The sequence below is a fragment of the Saimiri boliviensis genome, chromosome 1, assembly GCF_048565385.1.
Source record: "Saimiri boliviensis isolate mSaiBol1 chromosome 1, mSaiBol1.pri, whole genome shotgun sequence".
In the NCBI taxonomy this organism is placed as follows: Eukaryota; Metazoa; Chordata; class Mammalia; order Primates; family Cebidae; genus Saimiri; species Saimiri boliviensis.
In genome coordinates, this window is record NC_133449.1 from 169,394,781 (window position 1) to 169,419,571 (window position 24,791).

General features: G+C 37.5%; 1 protein-coding gene across 1 annotated transcript; it reads left to right on the forward strand.

The window, feature by feature from the left end:
* Positions 1–3,506: 3,506 nt before the first annotated feature.
* Positions 3,507–5,963, forward strand: PCDHB1 (protocadherin beta 1). Its single transcript, XM_003920512.4, has one exon. It carries the CDS (start codon positions 3,507–3,509, stop codon positions 5,961–5,963), a length of 2,457 nt encoding a protein of 818 aa, XP_003920561.3.
* Positions 5,964–24,791: the final 18,828 nt, after the last annotated feature.

Sequence of the window (24,791 nt, forward strand, 5' to 3'; positions counted from 1 at the left end):
AAGTTAACCAGCTGAATTTAGTCATTGTATGATGTAAATATGCTACAAAATATCATGTCATATATGGCAAATATAATTTTATCTGTCAATAAATTAACAAAAAGAAAAGAAAAAGGAAAAGCAGGATTGCTTATACTTTACCTCATAATTTCTTTTTTTGAGACAGACACTGACTCTGTTACCCAGGCTGGAGTGCAGTGGTGCAATCATAGCTCACTGGAACCTCAAGTTCCTGGCCTCAAGCAATGCTCCTTCCTCAAGTAACTAGGACTACAGGCTTTGCCACCATGCCTTATTTATTTATTTATTTATTTATAGACAAGGGACTTGCTATGTTACCCAGGCTGTTCTCAAACTCCTGGCCTCAGGTGATCTTCCTGCCTCAGCCTCCCAATACTAGGATCACAGGCATGAGTCACCATACCCAGTCAAGAATGTATTTTTTTAACTTACGATTTTTTAAATAAATTATTGAAAATGGATTGTATTAAGAATTCCTAGGAAGGGAGAAGTTTCTGCATAATTTGTGAATCACTAAATAAATATTTCCTTTTTTAAAAACCTCTCCAGTAGCCTTTTTGATGATGCTAAGTAACATTAACGGGTAGTATAGCCTTTTGTATCCAAATTGATCAAGTCTATTCTCTGTTTATATATATTGACTAAGCATAAACACCTCTTTTTAGACATATTCAGGACTTATAGTCAGAATATAAGGAAGTAATATAAATTAATAGAAAAAGGTAAGCAATGCAATGTTAAAAATAGGCAAGATAACTGTAAAATTACAAACTTCCCCAAAAAGGATATTCCAATGACTAAAAATATATTAAATAATGCCCTACTTCACCATAATTAATAATCAGAAAAATGCAAATTAATCAATGAAATATGAACACAGTCATTCACCAGAATGGTCAAAATTTTAAAAGACTAGTAATTCTAAGTGTTGGAAATAATTTGAGCAACTAGAAGTTGAACTGCTGATGAGAGTGTAAATCAGTACAACTTCTTAGAAAGCAGTTTGGTGACATCATGTAAAGTTGAAAAGAACATACTGTATGATATCAATACTACTTCTATGTATATACTACCCCCAAAATATGTGTATACATGTACACAAAGTGACATGTACAATGATATGCTATGAGCAGTAGAACAATAAAATGGGTAAATGAATTTTGCTGCATTCATACTGAAAAAGACAAAAGCAGTCCATGAGAGCTAAGATCTGGCCTGACACTCGTAGGTAGGCCATAGTGATCTTCTTGAATAAAAGTGATTTCATAGGACCATTATCAGACAGGGCCACTCTATGACTATGATGGAGCAAGAGGGAAATGAGAGCACACCATAAGTGTGTCTAAATACAGACAAAAGAGTATTGTCCACTCCGCAAAAATGCCCAAATATCTTTCTGTCCTGGTTAATATTAGTCACTACAGCTTATTTACCAATCAGCCAATCACAGCATTAGCCTCACTCCATTCCTTGTACCTTCTACATAAGAATTATCAATATACCCAGCATAGAATTAACTCCACATATGATGGCATCCAATCTGGAGCACCCTGCTTCAAACCTCCACCAAATCATTTAACACAAAACCAAATATATGTTATTTCTAACATTCCTTCACTGAGAAGCTCCGTGATTCCCAACGGTGTGCAGTTTCCCTTGTTACAATAAGTCAGCAAATATAACTTTGTTCAACTGCAGGTGTGTCTCTGATGGTCTCTGGCTAAAGAGCATTGACAATACCCTGGAATTCCACACAGCAATGGAAATAAATGAACTAGAGCTAAAGATAACACCAATCTCACACTAAGCTAAATAATGAGGGAAAGAAACAAAATTCAAAGGATTACCTACTGTGCACTTACTTGATATATAGTTTTATTTTATTTTTACTCATACTCAAGTAAGATATATAGCTTTCAAAAGAGGCAAAACTAAAACTAAAACTGTTTAAGGATGCACACTTAAGCCAGGTGTTAAAATATCTGACAGAGATTGAGAGATTCATTAACTCCCTCATGTCAGAATGTAATTAATCTTGTGTACACTTTCTATTTTCATTCATTTTTTTCCTATTAGAAAGTATACTTTAGATTTCTCTTAAGTGGCTGTGATTGTATAGCACCTGGGACATAAAATATTGAGCACAAACGGGAAATCAAACGCTTTGGGTAATGAGCATGAGACAGCATCAGAAGACAAGTTCTAGTTCTTACACTGCCATGAATAGCTGTGTGAACTGGGCAAATGACTTTATCACTTGGGGCCTTAGTTTCTTCATCTGTTTTTTTAAAAAGTGGAGAGTGGGTGAGAAGGAGACTGGATCTCATTTCTCCAAAATGCCTTATCATTCTTAAACATTCTGTGATCATAAAAGAAACTCTCAACAAATATCTCCTGTATCTCTATTAGGCAATTCTCAATATGTGTAAGCAATCTTATTTTATATCCTTTAAAATCCAAAACCAAATATTTATCTTCATTTGATTTATTCATTATATTATCCGGGAAGCAGAGTAGAGTGCTGATTAAGAGCATACACTTGGGAATCAGACAAAATTAAACTGAGTTTTCTTTCTAATATTTGCTAGGTAGGGGACCTTGACATACCGTGCCTATTCTTTGCCTTTTTTTTTTAAATGTCTGCATCATACAGTTGTTGCAAGTATTAAATTAAATAATGCCTGTAAATCACTTGTCATAGTGTCAGTACTTAGAAATCATATCCAATAGATAGTACTGCCATTATAATCATAGGTGACAAGCCAGCTGCTTCCTTTGCGCACATGTATACACGTATTTTGGAGGGGAGCATATACGTAGAAGTAGCATTGATAACATAGCGCAAATCAAGAGGTCAGTTGGCTTAGTCACCTGTCAGTGTACCTACTGGACCTCAAGTTTCTGAAGGAGAATGTCCGTCTGTTCCCTTTCCTTTTCCTACTGACCACTTCCTCTGCGTTCTCCTGCTCCCTCCCTCATATATGTGGCATGGGCTTCCGAAGACCCTGCAGGATCCTTGTGCTTCTTTCTTGGTTTCTGGATGGACTGCAGAGAGTGCAGATGTAGCTTAAACTTGTTGCTCTTCGCCCACTGCTTCAGTGGCTCCAGACGACTAGCAGGTAGAATGACTTCAGCTTGAACAACTAATCTCATTGGCTTCCCAATTCCCAAAGGCTTTGTTTTTCCTTAAAGGGAATAAACAGGGGAGACTGTTGCTGCTTTGGCAACAGACTTTCAACCTCTACCCAACTCTCCGGAATGAGAACATACCTATTAATACATTCGCTAGACTAGGGAGTTGAGTCGCTCAATGCAAATTTTCTTTCAAGTGCAAAACAGCTTAACTGGCTCGGCTAGGCTTTGGGGGTGCTGCGGTTAGAGGCTAGCAAAGCAGAGAGCAGCTGTTTCAGTAACCTGTTGGAGAAAAGTGAAAGTCTATCTGCAACAGCTGGCTTCGATTGCAGAGAGACCGCTTGTGAGAACTGATGGCGGGTGCGCGCAGAAAATCTTTGCAAAGCAGGCAAGTGGGATGTCTTCTCATTTTTCTGTGCCTGTCTGTCGGGGGTGCGACAACTATCCGCTATTCAGTGGCAGAGGAAATGGAGAGCGGCTCGTTTGTGGCCAATGTAGCTAAGGACCTAGGACTGGAGGTAGGGAAGCTGGCTGCGCGCGGGGCGCGGCTGGTTTCCGACGGCAACAAAATGCATTTCCGGCTCCACCGCAAGACCGGAGATTTGTTCGTGAAGGAGAAACTGGACCGGGAGTCACTTTGTGGCAAAGCCGACCCGTGCGTTCTGCGCTTTGAAATAGTACTGGTGGAGCCTCTGCAGTCCTTCCGTGCCGAGGTCAGGGTATTTGATATCAATGACAATGCCCCAGTTTTCCTAAACAAGGAGCCGCTGTTAAAGATCCCGGAGAGCACCCCCTTGGGTTCACGTTTTCCTCTGCAGAGCGCCCAGGATCTGGACGTGGGCCTCAACGGCCTCCAAAACTACACCCTGAGTGCCAACGCATATTTCCACCTGCACACCCGCTTCCGCAGCCACGGGCCCAAATATGCTGAGCTGGTGCTGAACAAACCCCTGGACCGAGAGGAGCAGCCTGAAGTCAACTTGACAATTACGGCGGTAGACGGCGGGTCCCCGCCCAAGTCTGGCACCGCTCACATTCGCGTGGTGGTTCTGGACGTTAACGACCACGTGCCCCAGTTCTCGCGACTGGTGTACCGAGCCCAGGTCCCAGAGAACAGCCCCAATGGCTCTTTGGTGGCCATGGTGACTGCCATGGACCTAGACGAGGGCACCAACAAAGCAATAACTTACTCTTTAGCTCAAAACCCAGAAGCAATTCTCCAGACGTTTCAGATTGACTCTCAAACTGGAGAGGTTCGACTAAGAGGACCTTTAGATTTTGAAGCCATTGAAACATACGACATTGACATTCAAGCTACAGATGGTGGAGGCCTCTCTGCCCATAGCAAAGTCCTGATAGAAGTGGTGAATGTGAATGACAATCCTCCCGAAGTGATGGTCTCTTCTGAGTCCAGACCACTCCCAGAGGACTCACCACCACAGACAGTAGTAGCACTTTTCACTATCAGAGACCGGGACATTCGAGTGGGAGGAAAAGTCACCTGCTTCCTCAGAGGGGACCTTCCCTTTGCAGTCAAACATACATTCGGGAATTCTTACTCGCTGGTCACTGATAGAAGCTTGGATCGGGAGGAGGTCTCAGGCTATAATATCACCCTTGTTGCCAAGGATACTGGACCACCTAGTTTGTCCACTGAGACTGTGATAGAGGTGCTAATATCTGACGTTAATGACAATCCTCCAGTATTTTGGGAAGATTCCTATATCTTGACTGTTCGAGAAAACAATAGTCCTGCAGTTTTTATTGGCAAAGTCCATGCTGAGGATCTTGATTTGGGTGAAAATGCCCAAATAACATATTCTCTGTTGCCTCCAAAAAGTGGAGATCTATCAGTCTTTGCTTATATCTCCATAAATTCAGACAATGGGAAGCTCTATGCACTGAGAACCATGGATTATGAGGCCATTCAAGATTTTCAGTTTGTGGTAAAGGCAACTGATGGGGGCTTCCTGCCACTGAGTAGCCAAGTTACTGTCAGAGTGGTTGTCCTAGATGACAATGACAATCGTCCATTGATCTTGTACCCACTGCAGAATGGCACCTTGCCCTGCAATGACCTGGTACCCAGGTCTGCAGAGGCAGGCTACCTGGTGACCAAAGTGGTGGCTGTGGATGGTGACTCAGGTCAGAATTCTTGGCTTTCATATCATCTACTTAAGGCCACTGACCTTGGGTTATTTTCTGTTCAAAGACAAAATGGAGAAATTCGAATGTTACGGCACATATCTGAGAGAGACCCCATGATGCATAAATTGATCATTCTTGTTCAAGATCATGGCCAACCAGCTCTTTCCACTACTGTCTCACTCAACATCCTGCTGGTAGATGGCTTTTCAGAGCCCTACCTACAGTTCCAGGATCCATCCAGGCATTCTAGAAAGGTAAATCCATCCACTAAATATTTGGTCATTTCTCTGGCAATCCTTTCTTTTCTCTTTCTCCTCTCTGTCACAGTGATCTTCATTATACATGTCTACCAAAAGATTAAATATAGAGAAAAGTTCACAATTCAAGAGCATTTCTATGATGACTGTAATTTCTCTAACAATCTGGTACAAGGACGAGGCAATGGATCCTTATCCCAGCCTTGTCCCTATGAAAGGTGTTCAGCCACTGGCACTGGCAATAGTGAGTTTCGCTTTCTTAAGCGCTTTATGCCCAACTTCCCTTTCCCTCATGCCACTGGAGAGATAAAAGCAGAGGCTGCCTCCAGTTTACCTCCAAATTCTGACAGGAGTAAGCCTCAGAGATCAGCGGACCATGACCAGGTATCTGATGACTATATGTAGCTTCTATTTACAGCTCTCAGTGAGAGAAGACAAGCAGAATTTTACACTTGGCATGCAAAGATGTTTCACCTTCATTGAAACAAAAACTGGTAGTAGATTGCAGCTTCAGTAAAGATAAGAATACCTAGTTTGGTGAAAATGTGAAAACCAGAGTGAGGCTTGGCTTGCTCCACACAAAGCAGTTATCCCAATCCCCAGATCATATATCTGTAATCCTTTCTGCAGTTGGAATTCTGTTTAAAGAAACGTCACCCTCTATAATGCATATGTGGTAGGAACGTCTGCTTTTCCATCTCTGTGCTAGCAAGTGATGAATGAGCCATTATTCATATTTCTCCTAGAAGTTTGTTGGTCCTGACCCAGGAAATGCTTAGTTCCATAGAGAAATCCTTTCATTTGCCTCTAAATTATTTTCCAGTAGAAAGTTCTGCATGCATAAGGAAGAGAACTACCTTCCCTTTTTGATATATTGGGAAGTGATTAGGTTTGACAAGCAGAGATATAATTTATTATTCAGAAATTTCTAAATTCTTGCCCCTGAAAAGGGATTATCTTTGATCAATACCTTGCCTACAATCATTCATAATAATAATCATAGAAATGCCTGACATATGGTGGTCTTCTAAATTAATCATGGTGGGAGGAAGGGTGGAGAAAAAAGGATTTCACTTATTTGCAAATATGAGTAAGGGCAAATATAAGGATAAAGAGATTCACTTTAGGAATGTTCTCCAAAATTAAGTTAGATGTAGATTTTTTGATGACTGTTTGGAGCCATAGGCGAGTCTCAAATCTCCCTCTTTCACATCCAGATGTCTATCTTTGCAGTCCCAGAGAGAAGCTATTTGAATAAAGGGAAATGGAGGATGGATGAGGATAATAATAAATTAGTCTGGCCAGGCATGGTGGCTCACATCTGTGATCCCAGCACTTTGGGAAGCCAAGGCAGGTGGATCACCTGAGGTCAGGAGTTTGAGACCAGCCTGGCCAACAGAATGAAACCCAGTCTCTACTAAAAACACAAAAATTAGTCAGGCGGTGGTGGCACACACCTGTAATCCCAGCTACTCGAAGGCTGAGGCTGGAGAATTGCTTGAACTTGGGAGGCGGAGGTTGCAGTGAGCTGAGAGTGTGCCACTGCACTCCAGCCTGGGCAACAGAGTGAGACACTCTCTCAATAAATAAATAAATAAATAAATAAATAAATAAATAAATAAGGCCTGCTGTAGTTAATAGTAAATGTTACAGAGACACTCTAAACTATTTTGTGCCATTAAGTGTTATGCAACATTTATTGTAAACCATTTTGTAATCTGTAGGGCAAATACAAAATAAAGACATTAAAATTACAAAGTTCATTAATACTAATTAAGTGGCATTAAGGAAAGATACATTTTCAGGTAGTACCAGATTTGATTGTAAACCATTTTCTTCACTGAGTAATCTGAAGTAAACACATGCAAATTGAGAAAAAGTGGCATTTTTAGTAAATCATTCATAAAATGAAATAAAGTGAGGAGACAAGTTAGGCTTCTCTTTGATCACCACTGCTTTGCTTTCATAAGCTATTCTGCTTCCTCTTATTCTAAAATAAGCCAATGTTAAAATATTAACATATTTCAGGGATTCTCCCGATACTACTAACTGTGCCTTGAAAGTCAAAAGTTTGCTTTAGCCGGGCGCGGTGGCTCAAGCCTGTAATCCCAGCACTTTGGGAGGCCAAGGCAGGTGGATCACGAGGTCAAGAGATCGAGACCATCCTGGTCAACATGGTGAAACCCTGTCTCTACTAAAAATACAAAAAATTAGCTGGGCATGGTGGTGCATGCCTGTAATCCCAGCTACTCAGGAGGCTGAGGCAGGAGAATTGCCTGAACCTGGGAGGCGGAGGTTGCGGTGAGCCGAGATCACACCATTACACTCCAGCCTGGGTAACAAGAGCAAAACTCCGTCTCAAAAAAAAAAAAAAAAAAAAAAAAAAAAGTTTGCTTTAGATAAGGGCATGGTGGCTCATACCTGTAGTCCCAGCTACTTGGGAGTTTGAAGGAGTAGGACTGCTTGAACCCAGGAGTTCAGGGGTGCAGTAAGCTGTGATTGCACTGCTGCACTCCAGCCTGGGCAATAGAGTGAGACCTCATTTCACACACACACACCCCCCAAATGTGTGCTTTAATGAGGCTTTAATTATGTGCCTTATTTTATACAAATGTGTGTAAATTCTGACTCACTAGAATACATCCTCTTCCTTCCTGCACAGAAAGGCACAATATTTGTACCCGGAATTCTAAGTGTAGAGCATTGTCTCTTAAAATACTTACCAAATATTCCAAATCATATTTATTGATATAAACTTCATTCTTGGTCTTATGACTGATACCTAATGGCACCAACTGGCTGTTTACCTCTTGGCCAGGAATATACTATAATTTAGTGCTGCTATTTTTAATTTTATTTATTTATTTATTTTTTGAGATGGAGTCTCACTCTGTCACCCAGGCTGGAGTGCAGTGGTGTGATCTCAGCTCACTGCAACCTCCACCTCCTGCGTTCAAGCAATTCTTCTGCCTCAGCCTCCTGAGTAGCTAGGACTACAGGCGCCCGCCACCATGCCTGGCTAATTTTTATATTTTTTGTAGAAACAGGGTTTCACCATGGTGGCCAGGCTGGTCTTGAACTTCTGGCCTCTTGATCCATGCACCTCAGCCTCCCAAAGTGTTGGGATTAAAGGTGTGAGCCACTACGCCTGGCCTAGTGTTTTTTTTTATTAAATGTTGGAGCAGTTTAGGGCAGAACTAGTGGAACCTATGGCTACCTTCAATGTTTTATTTAATATTTTAAGAATAGATGAAGCGAATGCATGATATCAATGAATTGCTTTTATTTTTAATATTAAATATTTTACATACATTGAGTTATGATTCTGCTGATTTAGAGTAAAGGTCTTCTTACACAAAACACAGAATAACATTCCAGTATATTTGGGCTCCAATAGGTGGAGACATGCTGAAATTTCTATTTCCTTTAAATGAGAAAAGAGAATATTTATTTATTTATTTACTGGAGACGGAATCTTGCTTTGTCACCCAGGCTGGAGTGCAGTGGCATGATTTTGGCTCACTGCAACCTCCATTTCCTGGGTTTAAGTGATCCTCTTGTCTCAGCCTCCTGAGTACTGGGATTACAGGTGTGCATTACCATGCCCAGTTAATTTTTGTATTTTTAGTAGAGAAAGGGCTTCACCATGTTGGCATTTCACTATATTGGCCAGGCTGGTCTCAAGCTCCTGACCTCAGGTGATCCACCTGCCTTGGCCTCCCAAAGTGCTGGGATTACAGGAGTAAGCCTCCATGCCTAGCCTAGAATTAGTTTTTATAGGTAAGCAATAATTAGTTAATAAAACATGCTTAAGTAAAAGCTACTGGATTAACTGTTTCATTACACTTAATGATGTGAACATAATCAATGGAGCCTGGCTTAATGTCAAGTATAGGGAAAGCAAATGATGTAGATTTGTGATTTTAGGACTTTGAATTTCAAATAGCAGTGAAGTTCATGAATACATATATATATATACACACACACAATGGACAGAAGATGTAGATTTGTCAAATTTTTATTTTTTCACATTAAATGAAATGAACTCTACTGCTTAACACTACCATTATTCCATAAAGAAAATGTCACCTTAATATAAAAATGGTAAGATAATAATCTTGTAAAAGAAAGTATCCTTTAAATTTAAAAAATATCAATTTAATGAAAAATTTATTTTACCATTATTTTCTTATTTTTGCCTCTGACAGGTGAAAATTTTGTCACTGTAATCTCATTTTATTCAGATTTCAAGTTCCCAAGAAAATTCTAATCCTACCTGATAACTTAAAATTAAGAATATATCAATTCACTGAATGTGGATAAGCCATCTGTGTTAGGAGAGAACTCTGCACACCAGCTGAGATTAAGTCCAGGTCTCCATCAGCAAATTAAGAAAAAGAATGGAAATAATCAGGACAATTACTCTCCCCCAAAGTGTCAAGCGATATTAGAACTATTTATATGTAATCAAAGCTATAAAGCCTTGAAGTGTCTTGTACAAAAAGGCTTTTTATTAGAAAATAATTCTAGACTTATAAAATTGCAAAAATACTATAGATAGTTCCCATATATCCTTCACCTAACTTCCCTGAATGCTAACATCTTGCATAACCATAGTAGTTAACAAAATTAAGAAAATAACCTTGGTTTAGTTCTATTAAGTAAACTACAGATCTTATTCATGTTTTATCAGTTTTCCCCCTAATGTTCTTTTTTTTATTTAAGCATCCAATTCAGGATCCTGCAAAGCGTTTATTACACCTCCTTAGTCTCTATCACCTGTGACAGTTCCTTACTCTTACCTTGTCTATTATGACTTGAGACTTTTGCAGAATACTGGCCAGTTATTTGTAGAATGTTCCTCAGTTTGAGATTCTTTGTTTTCTCATTATTAAACTGCGGTTATGCATTATTGGGAAAAATACTGCAGAAATGATATTGTGTCCTTTTCAGTGCATCACGTCAGCCAGTATGTGATGCCAGTGTCATACTACTGGTGATATTAATCTTTTTTTCTCTTATTGTGGTAAAGAATTTATAACATGTACCATGTTAGCCATTTTTAAGTATGTTAGCCATTTTTCAGTAATGTTAAGGTTATGTTACTTTTGATTGCTTGGTTAACATAATGTCTGCCACGTTGCTCAACTATACTTTTATCTTTTGTAATTAATAAATAATTGGGGGATATACTTTGAAATGATGCAAGTATGTTTTTACTTAAATCAATTTTAGTATTTATTGCCAAATAGTTCCTGTGGCAATTAATAGTGTGGCATTCTAATGGTGATTTTCTATTTCTCAAATTCCTTTTACACTAATTAAAATTCTTCTGGAAGGAACACTTGTTACGTGTCCCCCAACTGATTTAGTTAGTTAGCTGTTTCTTCATGTAAGGAGACCTGGATATTTCCTCTAAATTTGGGTTATAAACCAATCCTACATTTATTCTGTTGTTCAGCAAACTCTTTATTCTGAGACGTAGAGCATATTTTTAAGACTAAAATTGTTTATATAGAATACATTTTTATCAAAATTAGCATTTCTTTGTAACTCTACATGTTAGATTATTTTAAACAATCACAAATTAATACCATTAAGGTTTATTCATGTTTTGATTTTAAATGAAAATTATATTAACATAATTTTAAATTTTAATTAGTCATAAATTTTAAAATATATATAAACAAAATTTTAAAATTTATTATGCAGGCATGTTTATATGTTTTGAACTATGTATACTAAAGGCGCTATTTTAAAATAGACTTATATGCTGAAATTAGACTTACAGATACACAAGAAATTGAATTGGTCTAATTTTATGTAATTCCCCCCAAAATAAATAATTTCTTTATCATGTCTGTGTTTTTGTTGTTTTCCGTTTACTGATGAATTTGTCTTTTTCTTGGAAGCATGATTCATTCATATGATCTCCCATATCTGTAGAGTTTAATGTCTTCAAAGTACTAAAGATACTAATTGTACACTCATTCTTCAACCAAAGGTTTGACTTCATTCTCAAATATATGTAACACTTTTACAAAATATTATTATTTTTATTATTATTATTATTATTTTTTTGAGACGGAGTTTCGCTCTTGTTACCCAGGCTGGAGTGCAATGGCACGATCTCGGCTCACCACAACCTCTGCCTCCTGGGTTCAGGCAATTCTCCTGCCTCAGCCTCCTGAGTAGCTGGGATTATGGGCACACGCCACCATGCCCAGCTAATTTTTTGTATTTTTAGTAGAGACAGGGTTTCACCATGTTGACCAGGATGGTCTCGATCTCTTGACCTCGTGATCCACCCGCCTCGGCCTCCCAAAGTGCTGGGATTACAGGCTTGAGCCACCGTGCCCAGCCAAAATATTATTAAAGCATTTGTTGTATTTATGTAACATTGAAACAGGCTGGGTGTGGTGGGTGATGCCTGTGGTTCCAGCTACTTGGGAGGCTGAGGCACGAAAATCGCTTGAACCTGGGAAGCAGAGATTGCAGTGAGCTGAGATCACACCACTGCGCTCTAGCCTGGGCAGCAGAGTGAGACTAGGTCTCAAAAAAACAAACAACAACAAAAAAAACAAAGACAAACAAAAAACCTCATTGAAACAGAATGCTAAAAAGTGAAAGTAACAAAGGTTTTCTGTTCAAACTGGTGAAGTAAGTTTATGCTTCCATGTATTATATTCTACTCTAAACACAGCAGTAAGAGGTAAAAATTAAAAAAAAAAAAACAACAACAATGTGGCCAGGCGCAGTGGTTCACACCTGTAATCCTAGCACTTTGGGAGGCCAAGGTGGGCAGATCACCTGAGGTCAGGAGTTCAAGACCAGTCTGACCAATATGATGAAACAGTGTCTCTGCTAAAAATACAAAAATTAGCCAAGTGTGGTGGCATGAACCTGTAATGTCAGCCACTCAGGAGGCTGAGACAGGAGAATTGCTTGAACCTGGAAGGCGGAGGTTGCAGTGAGCCGAGATCAGGCTATTGCATGCACTCCAGCCTGGGCAACAAGAGTAAAACTCCGCTGTCTCAGAAAAAAAAAAAAAAAAAAAAAAAAGCAAGGCAAGGCATGGTGGCTCATGCCTAATCCCAGCACTTTGGGAAGCAGAGGTGGGTGGAACACCTGAGGTCAGGAGTTCAAGACCCAGCCTGGCCAACATGGTGAAACTCCATCTCTACTAAAAATACAAAAATTAGCTGGGCATGGTGGCACATGTCTGTAATTCCAGCTACTCAGGAGGCTGAAACATGATAATCGCTTGAAGCTGGGAGGCAGAAGTTGCAGTGAACTAAGATTTCACCACTCCAGCCTGAGTGACAGAGCAAGACTCCAGAAATAGAACAGAGACATAAAATGGTGAGCAGGGATAAAATCCTTGAATTTCCAAACTATCAGGATGGGAAGTTGGCATTAGCTACCATTAGTTTGGCTCTTATGGGCTCTTAGGAACAAAATGTTCACCATGAAAAATGGAGAATAAAAGCCAGTGTCAGAGCCAAGAGGTAGGATGAGTCAAGGTAAGTTGAAAAGCCATTGCCAAAAAATTCCTGAAGCTACACATTGTAGCATGTTGCAGGCCTGTGAAGGCTGGAGGACACAGACACAACATCCAGAATATGTACTGGGCTTTGTAGCCAGCAGACTTAATGTAGTCATCTGTACTATTGCCAGTATCTTGTTGGGTCAGAAGACCAAACCATTACTCTATGACCTGATTCTAGACTATGTCCAGGGTCTAGGAAATGGACGTAGGTAGGGAGAGGAATGAAAAGGAAGACATTTTCAAAAAAGCATCATTCAAAATAAAACTGTTTAAGATGCTTACAGAGATGAATTTAGAAGTTCCACCCACAAAAGACAGTAAATTATGAAATAAACAAAAAAGACTAAAATAAAATAAGAATGGATCCATATAAATATAACCAACCAGAAATTTTAGAAACGAAACTATTCACTGTAATAAAACCTCAATAGATGGCATAAATTTTAGTCTGGAAGCTGAAGAAGACTAAATTAATAAATTGGTATGTAACTATGGAATTATATATGGACACATGGATATTTACTTTATTATTTGGGTTATAATCCAATTGTATCATTAATTTTGTTGCTCAGTAAACCCTTTTATCTGAGATAAAGATTTTTAAAATCTGCCTAATAACACAGAACAAAAATAAAAATTACAAAAGAGTATTTAAAAGATGTTATCTAGGCCTATTGTGGTGGCTCACACCTGTAATCCTAGTACTTTGGGAACCTGAGTCAGGCAGATCACGAGGCAGGAGATCGAGACCATCCTGGCCAACATGGTGAAACCCTGTCTCTACTAAAATACAAAAAATTAGCCAAGCATGGTGGCAGGCACCTGTAGTCCCAGTTACTTGGGAGGCTGAGGCAGGGGAATCACTTAAACCAAAGTGGCAGAGGTTGCAGTGAGCTGAGATCATGCCACTGCCCTTCAGCTAGGTGACAGAGCAAGACTCCATCTCAAAAAAAAAAAAAAAAAAAAAAAAAAAAAGGACAATGTCTATTGTGATAAACCACACTGAAACTTGAAGGCATAAAACAGACATATTAAGCTCATGAACCTCATGCACCAGGGATTCAGTAAAGGCCCAATGGGGATGAACTGTCTCTGCTCTATGATGCCTGAGGCCTCAGCTAGAAAGGCTCAAAGGCTGGGAGTGACATAGTGGCTGCGAGCTAGTATCATTTGGAGATGACTTCTCTTCCATGTTTGATGCTGGCAGTTAACCAGAATACTTGGATGTGTCCTGTCTATGCAGTCTGGGATTCTTTAAAACATGGTAGCTTGGTTACAGAAGCAAGTATCACTTTCACCATACTTTCCACTGGTCAAGCAGTCACAGAGATCAAATTCAAGATGAGGGGACATTTGTCCTACCTCTTGAATAAAGGAATGGTAAAGAATTTGTGGAACAGGTTTTAAAGCTGCCACAGGAGACATGGGAGATAGATGGAAAACTCTAATATAGGTCCCTGAGATGTTCCAGAAGAAGAATAGAGGAAATGGCAGAGAAGAGAAATATATTGATTCTGGTTCTTGCCAAGATGATAGATTAGCATGGGTTATGGATACTACAAGAGCAGTCACAGAGAAATCATACATTGAAACATTATAGAATTTAGGTGGCTGGGCACAGTGGCACATACCTGTAATCCTAGCACTCTGGGAGGCCAAGGTGGGTGGATCACATGATGCCAGGAGTTTGAGACCAGCCTGGCCAACATGGCAAAACCTCATCGCTACTAAAAATACAAAAATTAGCCAGGTGTAGTGGTACACACCTGTCACCCCAGCTACTCAGGAGGCTGAAGCATGAGAATCACTTGAACCCAGAAGGCGGAGGTTGCAGTGAGCTGAGATTGTGCCACTGCACTCCAGCATAGGTAACAGAGTAAGACTCTTTCAGAGAGAGAGAGAGAGAGAGAGAGAGAGAGAGAGAGAGAGAGAAAGAGAAACTTAAATAGGATACTTAGGAAATAATGGAAAAACCCTAAGAAGCTTTTAAGGAGGATGGAGTCTGTTTTGTACTGATGTGTTAAGGCTTAGTGGTGGCTGCAGCCTGGGGAGGATGGCAAGCCATCATGTCTGTGGTATGATATATTTAAAAATAAATCTATTCTCACTTTTGGACAGTGATTTCCTGCCTTCTCACTGGAAGTAAGTGGCAACAGTTCAGATTGCTGGTGTAATTTTCATCAGGGGTAAAAGTCAAGGCAATTAAAAAAATCTGCTTGGGTCAAAATTTATATCAATTAATTGTAGACAAACTAGCCTTGGACATTCACCCTCTCCCCTTTCCCTCACCCCAAATTCCATTTTTGGTAAATTATAATTTACAGTAACTTTTTCATATAATGCTTTTTCCTGAAAAAAAAAAAAAAAAAAAAAAAAAAAAAAAAAAAAAAAGTGAATGGAAGGTGAAATCCAAACCTGAAGAATTGCTTGATTAGGGGGCTACAAGACAGTAGTGATTAACTGGAATTCCCTGGCATTTAGGAAATTCCACCATTGACTGCATCCTCTCCCTTCCTCTCTGTCTCATCTTGGTTGACAAGGACTAGATCTGGCCCATGTCTCTTCTTCATATACATTATTGAAAAAATAGTTGATAATATTGACTCAAAATAGGTAGGTATATTTGAAAGTATAACTACTTAGGTATAGCAGTTATATTTGAAAATATGTATACTTAAACTTATACTATCAAAATTGAGATATTATTACTGTTAAACTAAGAATTTAAAAGTAAGCATAATAAACTTAAGGAAGGAAATAAGCTGTACGAAACAACAGCTGCAAATAGTTTAAAGAATAAAGTGAAAATAGTAGGCATAAAACTGTAATTATTGAAGCAAAGTATATAATAGATGAGATAATTAATAGAAAAGATAAAGCAGAAGAACTACTTAGTGAATTAGAATATCACATTGAAAAATTCTCTCAGAAGGATATAGGGAAAGAAAAATAATTAGAAGATATATAATTACAGTTAAGAGATATAGAGACTAAAAGTAGTAATGCACAAACATTGGTGTCCCAGAAGAACAGAAATACAAAACTAGAGAAAATGGTTTTTGAAGGAATTATAGAAAGAAATGTCTAAGAATTAAATAATAATGAAAGAAAGCCTCTGATTGAAAGGCTTATAGAGTAGTAAACAAGACAAAGCCATGCCTAGACAAACTGTGGTGAAATTTAAGAATAATAATGACAAAGAGAAAGAACATATGTAAAATAAAACAAGATCAGACTGACAACAGACTTCTTATTAGCAATACTGGATGCAAACAATACATGGTATTGGTTCTTGGAAAAGACTAGCAAAATAAAAAAAGAATAGCTGACGGCTGTGTACCATTAACATCCAAGAAAACTACCAGGAAATTTCAGTGCTATGTGGCAAATACTCAGCCAATTTATAGTATGGATATTTTCAGAAATATATTATTTTTCTTACAGATCTTCATGTGAAGGATGCTGGAGTAAAGTTTCTTAGAACTGATCATGTTGTCACTACTTGCCTTACATTGAAGCACTTCCTAAAATAGATTTCACCTCTTTAAGAATCATAATCCCAGCATTCTGGGATCAAAGGAAAATGCCTTGCAGATATTACACAAATAAATTTAAGACATAGTTAAGAAAAAGAATGTGAGCGTAGGTCTTAATAAGTTAGCAGTAACCACCAGAAACATATAAATAGAATGCACGACTTTCCACTTAGCAGAAGAAAATCTTATCGAGCCAATAGGAGTCAGGAAAGGGGTTAAAAAACAATAAATAAATATGAAAATATTGAAATATAATGGCAGAGATATGTGCTAAAATAACAGCAACTAAAATAAGCACACATAAGCTCACCCATCAGGAGTTAGAGAATTTCAGTTTGAATTAAAAATCAAGGCCGGCCGGGCACGGTGGCTCAAGCCTGTAATTCCAGCACTTTGGGAGGCCTAGGCGGGTGGATCACGAGGTCAAGAAATCGAAACCATCCTGATCAACATGGTGAAACTCCGTCTCTACTAAAAATACAAAAAATTAGCTGGGCATGGTGGCGCGTGCCTGTAATCCCAGCTACTCAGGAGGCTGAGGCAGGAGAATTGCCTGAACCCAGGAGGCGGAGGTTGCGGTGAGGCAAGACCAAGCCATTGCACTCCAGCCTGGGTAACAAGAGCAAAACTCCGTCTCAAACAAAACAAAACAAAAAAACAACAGAAAAAACAAGGCCTAGAAATGTGGAGCCTACAAGAAACAGTCACAACAGTTGTTATAAAGAAAGATTAAATGTAAATGAATGAGAAAAGAATTATATCCAAATATTAACCCAATAAGATAGAGAATAATTTTCATAATATAATAGTAAACACAAGTAAAAAAGGAATATAAATAAAAAAGATATAATGATCATGAAAATATATACACTGAATAATGGAGCCTCAAGATACATAAAGGAACACCCAAGAGATATGGAAAGAAATAGCTATAATCAGCACCTAAAATGGAGTTTTTAATACACTCCATTGAGAAACATCACTCAAAGATAAGTAAAAATATAGAATACTTGAAAATCACAATTGATGTGCAGCAATATATTAAGAAATAATTTCACAGCAACAAAAAATACATTCTTTTTGAGCACACATAGAATGATCTTAAAAAATGACTGAATAAAAGAAATGGCTGACTAGTAGTCTAGAAAGGAAGCATCAAGTAATCTAGGTAAATCAAAGCAAAGAAGTTTATTAAAATGCAATAATATTTTTAAAGAATTACCAAAAAATTTCTTCAAACAAATCCTATTTTACTGAAACTTAAATAGCAAAACTATTAAGTAATATTTGAGTTAAAGAGGAAGTATTAAAAAAGGTGTAATGTTCTTGGAACTTAACAATAGTGAAAATATAATGAGCCCAAATTTGTGGGGCAGAGAAAAAGTAGAATTTAGATAGAAGTTTTTTTTATTTTAAATGCATGTGTCAAAAAAATATTTAAAGTAAATGAGTTCAAACATTTTAAAAAAGCAATAAGCAAACTCAAAGAGGAAAGAGGATGTAATAATAAGGGCAGAAATCAGTTAATATATAAATAAGGAATAGAAATTAGCCAAAACAAATGCAGTGACTTTAAAATATGTATATATATATATATATATATATATATATATACACATATATATATTACAAACGTTATATTCTATTATATGTATATATAAAATAGAAAAATTATAGAAAGGATGTCCAATAAAGGAAAAGGTACAATGATTTAAAATACAGAATAAATAAGAAGTAACTATAAAGACTCTAGTAAATAAATAAGATAATGTAAAAAACTAAGTGCTTAGAGAAATTTATAGAAAAATGGAAATGACAAATTGGTACAAAAGTCATAAAAATTTTGAATAGATAATAATTATTAAAATAATTGAAATGGGAATCACAGACCTGATACCCCCACAAAAGAACTAGTCTGGATGGTTTTATAGTTTATCAAACTTCCAATAAACTGCTAATAGTAACAGAAAAAAATAAAGTTGAACACTTACATACAATATACGTGGAAATATTTATCTTTAAAAAGACTATATATCAAAAGTCTACTGTAAACATTATACTTAATGAGGAAACCTTAGAAACAGTCTCAATAAGATAAGGATGAAGAAAGGAATATCTACCAGAACCACTACTGCTTAACAGAGTAAACAGATCCTGGCCACTACTACAAAACTTGAAAAAGGATTAAGCAGTATAAGGCGTGGAAGAGATGAGGCAACAGTGTTGGTATTTGTAGATGAAATAATCGTCTAGGAAGAAAAGTCACAAGAATCTAGCACCTTTGCTAAAGTCTTCTAGGTTCTAGATACATACAGTATCAACCAAGGGAAGAAAATGTGTTCCTCTGTACCAGTAATAACCAACTAGAAAATACTATATGAAGTAAAATATGTACTGCGATAGCAACAAAATCTATAAAGAATTAGAGAATAAATTCAATAAAATATTCACAGGACCATTATGGAGAAAAACTTTAATGCTATTAAAGGATATAAAATACTCAAACAAATGGATAAATATACCACGTTTATGTATGGAATGACTTAACGGAAGTAGCCTACTCTCTCAATGCAATTCTACAAATTCATAAAATCTCATTAAAATTCCAGGTAGAGTTTTGAGGAACTTACTCATTCTAACCTCAGAACAAAACAATATATTTTCATAAATAGCTAATTTATCTTTTACAATAACAGGTATGAGATGAGCTTGTCCTATTAAATGTAAAGACAGGTTGCAAACTTAAAGCAATAAGAAAACTAGCACAAGAACACCTAACTCAACCAATGAATAATGCAGTATAACAGAAAATAACGAATATAGGAATCTGAGAAATGATAATGTTTGCACCAAAAACAATAAGGGCAGACTGGTTAGTTGATTATGTTGGGAAAATTTGCTTCATAAATGGAAAATAATAAACTGGATACATGCTTATGCCATATAAAGTTGGACTCCACATTGATTAAAGCTCTAGATATACATGGTAAACAATAAGACTAATAGAAAAAATTGGGCAGGCACCACGGTGGCTCATGCCTGTAATCCTAGCACTTTGGGAGGCCGAGGAGGGCATATCACTTGAGGCCAGGAGTTTGAGACCAGCCTGGCCAACATGGCAAAAAGCCATCTCTGCTAAAAATACAAAAAATTAGTTGGGTATGGTAGCAGGCACCTGTAATCCCAGCTACTCGGGAGGCTGAGGAAGGAGAATCACTGAACCTAGGAAGTGAAGGTTGCAGTGAACCAAGACTGTGTCGCTGCACTCCAGCCTGGGCAACAGATTAAGACTGTCTCAACAAAACAAAATGAAACAAACAAACAAAAATAAATAACAACAACAACAATAAAAAAACAGTAAGCTCTTGGCCAGTCACAGTGGCTCATGCCTGTAATCTCAGTACTTTGGGAGGCCAAGGTGGGCAGATCACTTGATATCAGAAGTTCGAGACCAGCCTGGCCAACATGGTAAAACTCTGTCTCTACTAAAAATACAAAAATTAATTGGGTGTGGTGGTGCTTGCTTGTAGCCCCAGCTACTTGGAGGCTGAGGCAGGATAATTGCTTGATCCCAGGAGGCGGAGGTTGCAGTGGGCTGAGATTGTGCCACTGCACTCCAGCCTGGGAGACAGAGGGAGACTCCATCTCAAAAGAAAAAAAGAAAAGAAAAAAAGAAAAAATTTAGGATAATATTTTTGTGCTCTAAGGGTAGGAAATGATTAAACAACAGCCAAGAAGTACATATTATAAAATGATTTATATAGATACTTCAATATTTATGATTTTTGCTCAAAGATGGGCATAATAAAAAATAAGAGGCAGATAGCATAATGCCGAAAATATTTGCAATGTCTGGAACCAACAAAAAATTGACATTTAGAACTCACAAAGAACTCATGCAAATAAATATTTAAAAGATAATCAATGCTATAGAAAATAGAAAAAAGCAAAGGAAGAAATGCCCAAACTCATGAGTAATAGCATAAATACAAATTAAAAATAAAATTACTTTTATATTCAACAAATGAAAAAAATTAGAAAGCTAGAAAATACCAAGTTTTGGCAAGATGTGGAGTAATGACAACTTACACATATCTGAAGGAAATACAGTAACTCTGGAAAGCATTCCAGAAGGATTTAATGAATATAAGTGTATGTATTTACCCAGATTTTGTATAAATATAGCAAAGAACTTATTACACTGATTTGTAAGGAAACATATACAATGAACCCATCATGGCCTTGGTTGTAATAGCTGGGTACTAAATAAAATGTAGTTGTCCAACGACAGGAAAAAGAAAGGGTAAAATGGTAATGGTAATGTACACTATTCAATGTCACATAGAGGTCATATGCAACAAACTTGATGTTCAAAATCAATGGGACTAGAACTCAAAAACACAATTTGAATTTTTTAAAAAGCTAGAAATGGAATAAGAAACTTCAAATGCATACCCAATGAATATGTTTTACAGGGACAAAAACAATAAAACATAATTTATAAGCATAAACATATATTTAAAGACACATATAAAATATATGGGCTAAGTACATAAATAGAGAAATAGGAGTGCTAAAAGTTAGGGGGAAATGAAATAATAAAGTGAGGGGATTCCTGCAAAGATCAAAGTTGATAATGTACTTTAAACTGAGAAATACAATTAACTATCTGCACCTGGGATTAAAAAGAAAAAGGATGTTACTTTCAAACAAGTAGAATAAAAAAGAAAGAAAACTTAATCCAGTAAAAAGCAGGAAAGAAGAGAAAAAGCCCCAGAAGATTGAAAGTACAAAACATATTAGAAAAATAAATCCAAATTTATCAGTAATCACAACAAAAACAAACAGTTCATTTTATTTATGTATTTATATATTTATAGAAAAATTATCTTTCTATGTTCCCCAAGGTGGTCTTGAACCGGCTTCAAGCAATACTCAGTCTCCCAAGTTCATTTATGAAAAGACAAAACTATCACATTGGATAAAAAAAAATACCACTAAATGCTTTTTACAAATGACATAACTAAAACTTTAAAATACTGTGTATCGGTTTTCCACTTGCTGTTTCAACAAACTACTACAAATTTAGTAGCTTAAAACCCAACATATATATTATCTTACAGTTACGTAGGTCAGAAGTCTGACACAGGTCTCACAGGGCTAAAAACAACGTGTCTGCAATACTACCTGCCTTTCCGGAGGTTTTAGAAAAGAGTCTCTTCTCTTGCCGTTTCCTGCTTCTGGAGACTTCTTTCCTTTATCTTCAAAGCCAGCAATGTTGCATCTCTCTATACCTTTCTTTCATATTTACATATCCACCTCACTTTCTCACTCTCCTCTCTAGCCTCTCTTCCAATCTTAATGACCCTTGGGAATGCACCGCACCTACCGGGACAATTTAGGAAAGTCTCCCTATTTTAAGGTCAGTTGATTAGCAACCTTAATTCCATGTATAACCTTAATTCTCTTTGACATGTCACATAACATTCACAGGGTCCAAAGATTAGGATGTAGACATGTTTGAGGGGTATTATGCTGCCTGCCACACAGTGAAATGAAATGAAAGACATAGAAAACATACTTGCATAATGCTAAATATGAGTGCATAATGCTAAATATGAGTATCAGTTATCAGAATATCAATTATCAGAAAGCGTGTACAAATATCAGAAAAAAAAACATCCTAATGACAGTAAGCATTATAGGACAATTCTGAAATGGAATGTATCTAATATAACCTTAAAATTTATAAAGCAAACAGATTTTTTTTTTTTTTCTTGAGATGTTGTCTTGCGCTGTTGCCCAGGCTGGAGTGCAACGGCGCCATCTTGGCTCACCGCAACTTCCACCTCCCAGGTTCAAGTGATTTTCCTACCTCAGCCTCCCAAATAGATGGGATTACAGACACTCGCCAACAATCCCAGCTAAGTTTTGTATTTTTAGTAGAGATGGGGTTTCACCATGTTGATCAGGCTGGTCTTGAACTCCTGACTGCAAGTGATCCACCCATCTCGGCCTCCCAAAGTGCTGGGATTACAGGCATTAGCCACTGCACCTGGCAAACAGATTTAAAATAAAAATTGGTGAGTCCATAATCATATGTGGAGTTTTAAACATACCTGTTCCTGTATTTCATAGATCAATCAAATAGAAAATAGCTCAGAAATCCAAATTTGGATTTGAATAATTCAAGGAATGGGTTTGATCTAAAAGACATATTATAGTGAGAACCCTTTGCTCTACAGTTTATTCCCATTATTTTTCTAGTAATCCCAACATACTAGATGAAAAAATAAATCTAACAGACATCAATAATTTATATTATAAGGACAGCATCTTTTTTTTCCTTTGAGACAGAGTCTCACTCTGTCACCCAGGCTGGAGTTCAGTGGTTTAGTCTTGGCTCACTGCAACCTCCACTTCCCGGGTTCAAGCAATTTTTCTGCTTGAGCCTCTCAAGTAGCAGAGATAACAGGCATGCACCAGGATATCCAGCTATTTTTAGTAGAGACAGGATTTCGCCATGTCAGCTGGGCTGGTCTCGAACCCCTGATCTCAAGTGATCCACCTGCTTCTGCCTCCCAAAGTGTTGGGATTACAGACTTGAGCCAAGATAACATCCTTTGACCTCAATTTAATTAAATTAGAAATCAATAATTAAAAATCATAAACTTCCCATGTAGTTTTAAAGATTAAATTTGAGGAAAATAATTTATAATGAAAATCCAAAACTATTTCCTGAGTGATAATGAATATGCTATATACCAAAACTTGGAAGATGCAACTAAAACGCTACTTAGAAATAGGTACTGTTAAATGCTTATATGATAAAGGAATCTTTATGTATATAATTATGGTGGAAGTAGGGCTCATGCCTGTAATCCCAACACTATGGGAGGCTGAGGAGAGCAGATGGTTTGAGCCCAGGAGTTCGAGACTATCCTGAACAACTTGGCAAAACTCGGGCTCTACAAAAAGTATGAACATTAGCAGGCATGGTGGTGCATGTCTATAGTACCAGCTATTCTGGAGGCTGAGGTGGGAGAATGGATTGAGTCCAGGAGGTTAAGGCTGCAATGAGCTGTGATCATGCCACTGCACTCCGGACTGGGTGAAAGAGCAAGAACCTGTCTCGAAAAAAAAAAAAAAATTATGTGATTGAGAAAAGAAAAAGAGGCAAAAGTAAATAATATTTGGCATAAAAACCTAGATAAGACTAAAGATATAGCAGAGCTTAACAATTCAAAAGAAAAGCCTATGAACAATGCTGTGAGAATGAATATACTGGAAAAGCTGGTTGAAGAAAAATAGTAAAATTGAATGGACTTAATCCAATTAAAATGACTGAATATAACTGTATCAGTAGTTAAATATGTACCACACAGATTTCCAGGGAGAAGAATGGGCTCAAAAGGTTTTTCTTTTTCTTTCTTTTTTTTAAGACAGAGTCTCACTCTGTCATCCAGCTGGAGTACAGTGGCACCATCTCATCTCACTGCAACCTCCGCCTCCCAAGTTGAAGCAATTCTCCTGCCTCAGTCTTCCAAGTAGCTGAGATTACAGGCATGTACCACCATGCCTGGCTAATTTTTTTGTATTTTTAGTAGAGACAGCGTTTCACCATGTTGGCCAGACTGGTCTCGAACTCCTGACCTCAAGTGATCCACCTGCCTCAGCCTCCCAAAATGCTGGGATTACAGGCATTAGCCAGCATGTCTGGTCTCAAAAGATTTCTCCAGCCAGGCGTGCTGTCTCACTCTTGTAATCCCAGCACTTTGGGAGGCCAAGGTGGGAAGATAGCTTGAGATAAGGAGTTCAAGACTATCCTGGGCTGCACAGGATGGGGAAATATATAATGCAGGCATTAATCAAAAGAAAGCAGGAATAGCCATATTAATATCAGATGAAGTAGACTTTAGAGAAAAAAAAATACCACAAACAAAAAAAAGGGACATTATATAATGACTTAAAAAGTTAATTCACCAAGAAGACACAGAATGCTAAATTTGTATGCACAAAACAACAAATGTGTAAAATATGTGAAGCAAAAATTAATAGAACTGAAAGAAGAAATAGACAAATAGACAACTATTGTTTGGAGACTTCAACTTTCCTTTCCAACAATTAATAGAACATCTGGGGTTCGGC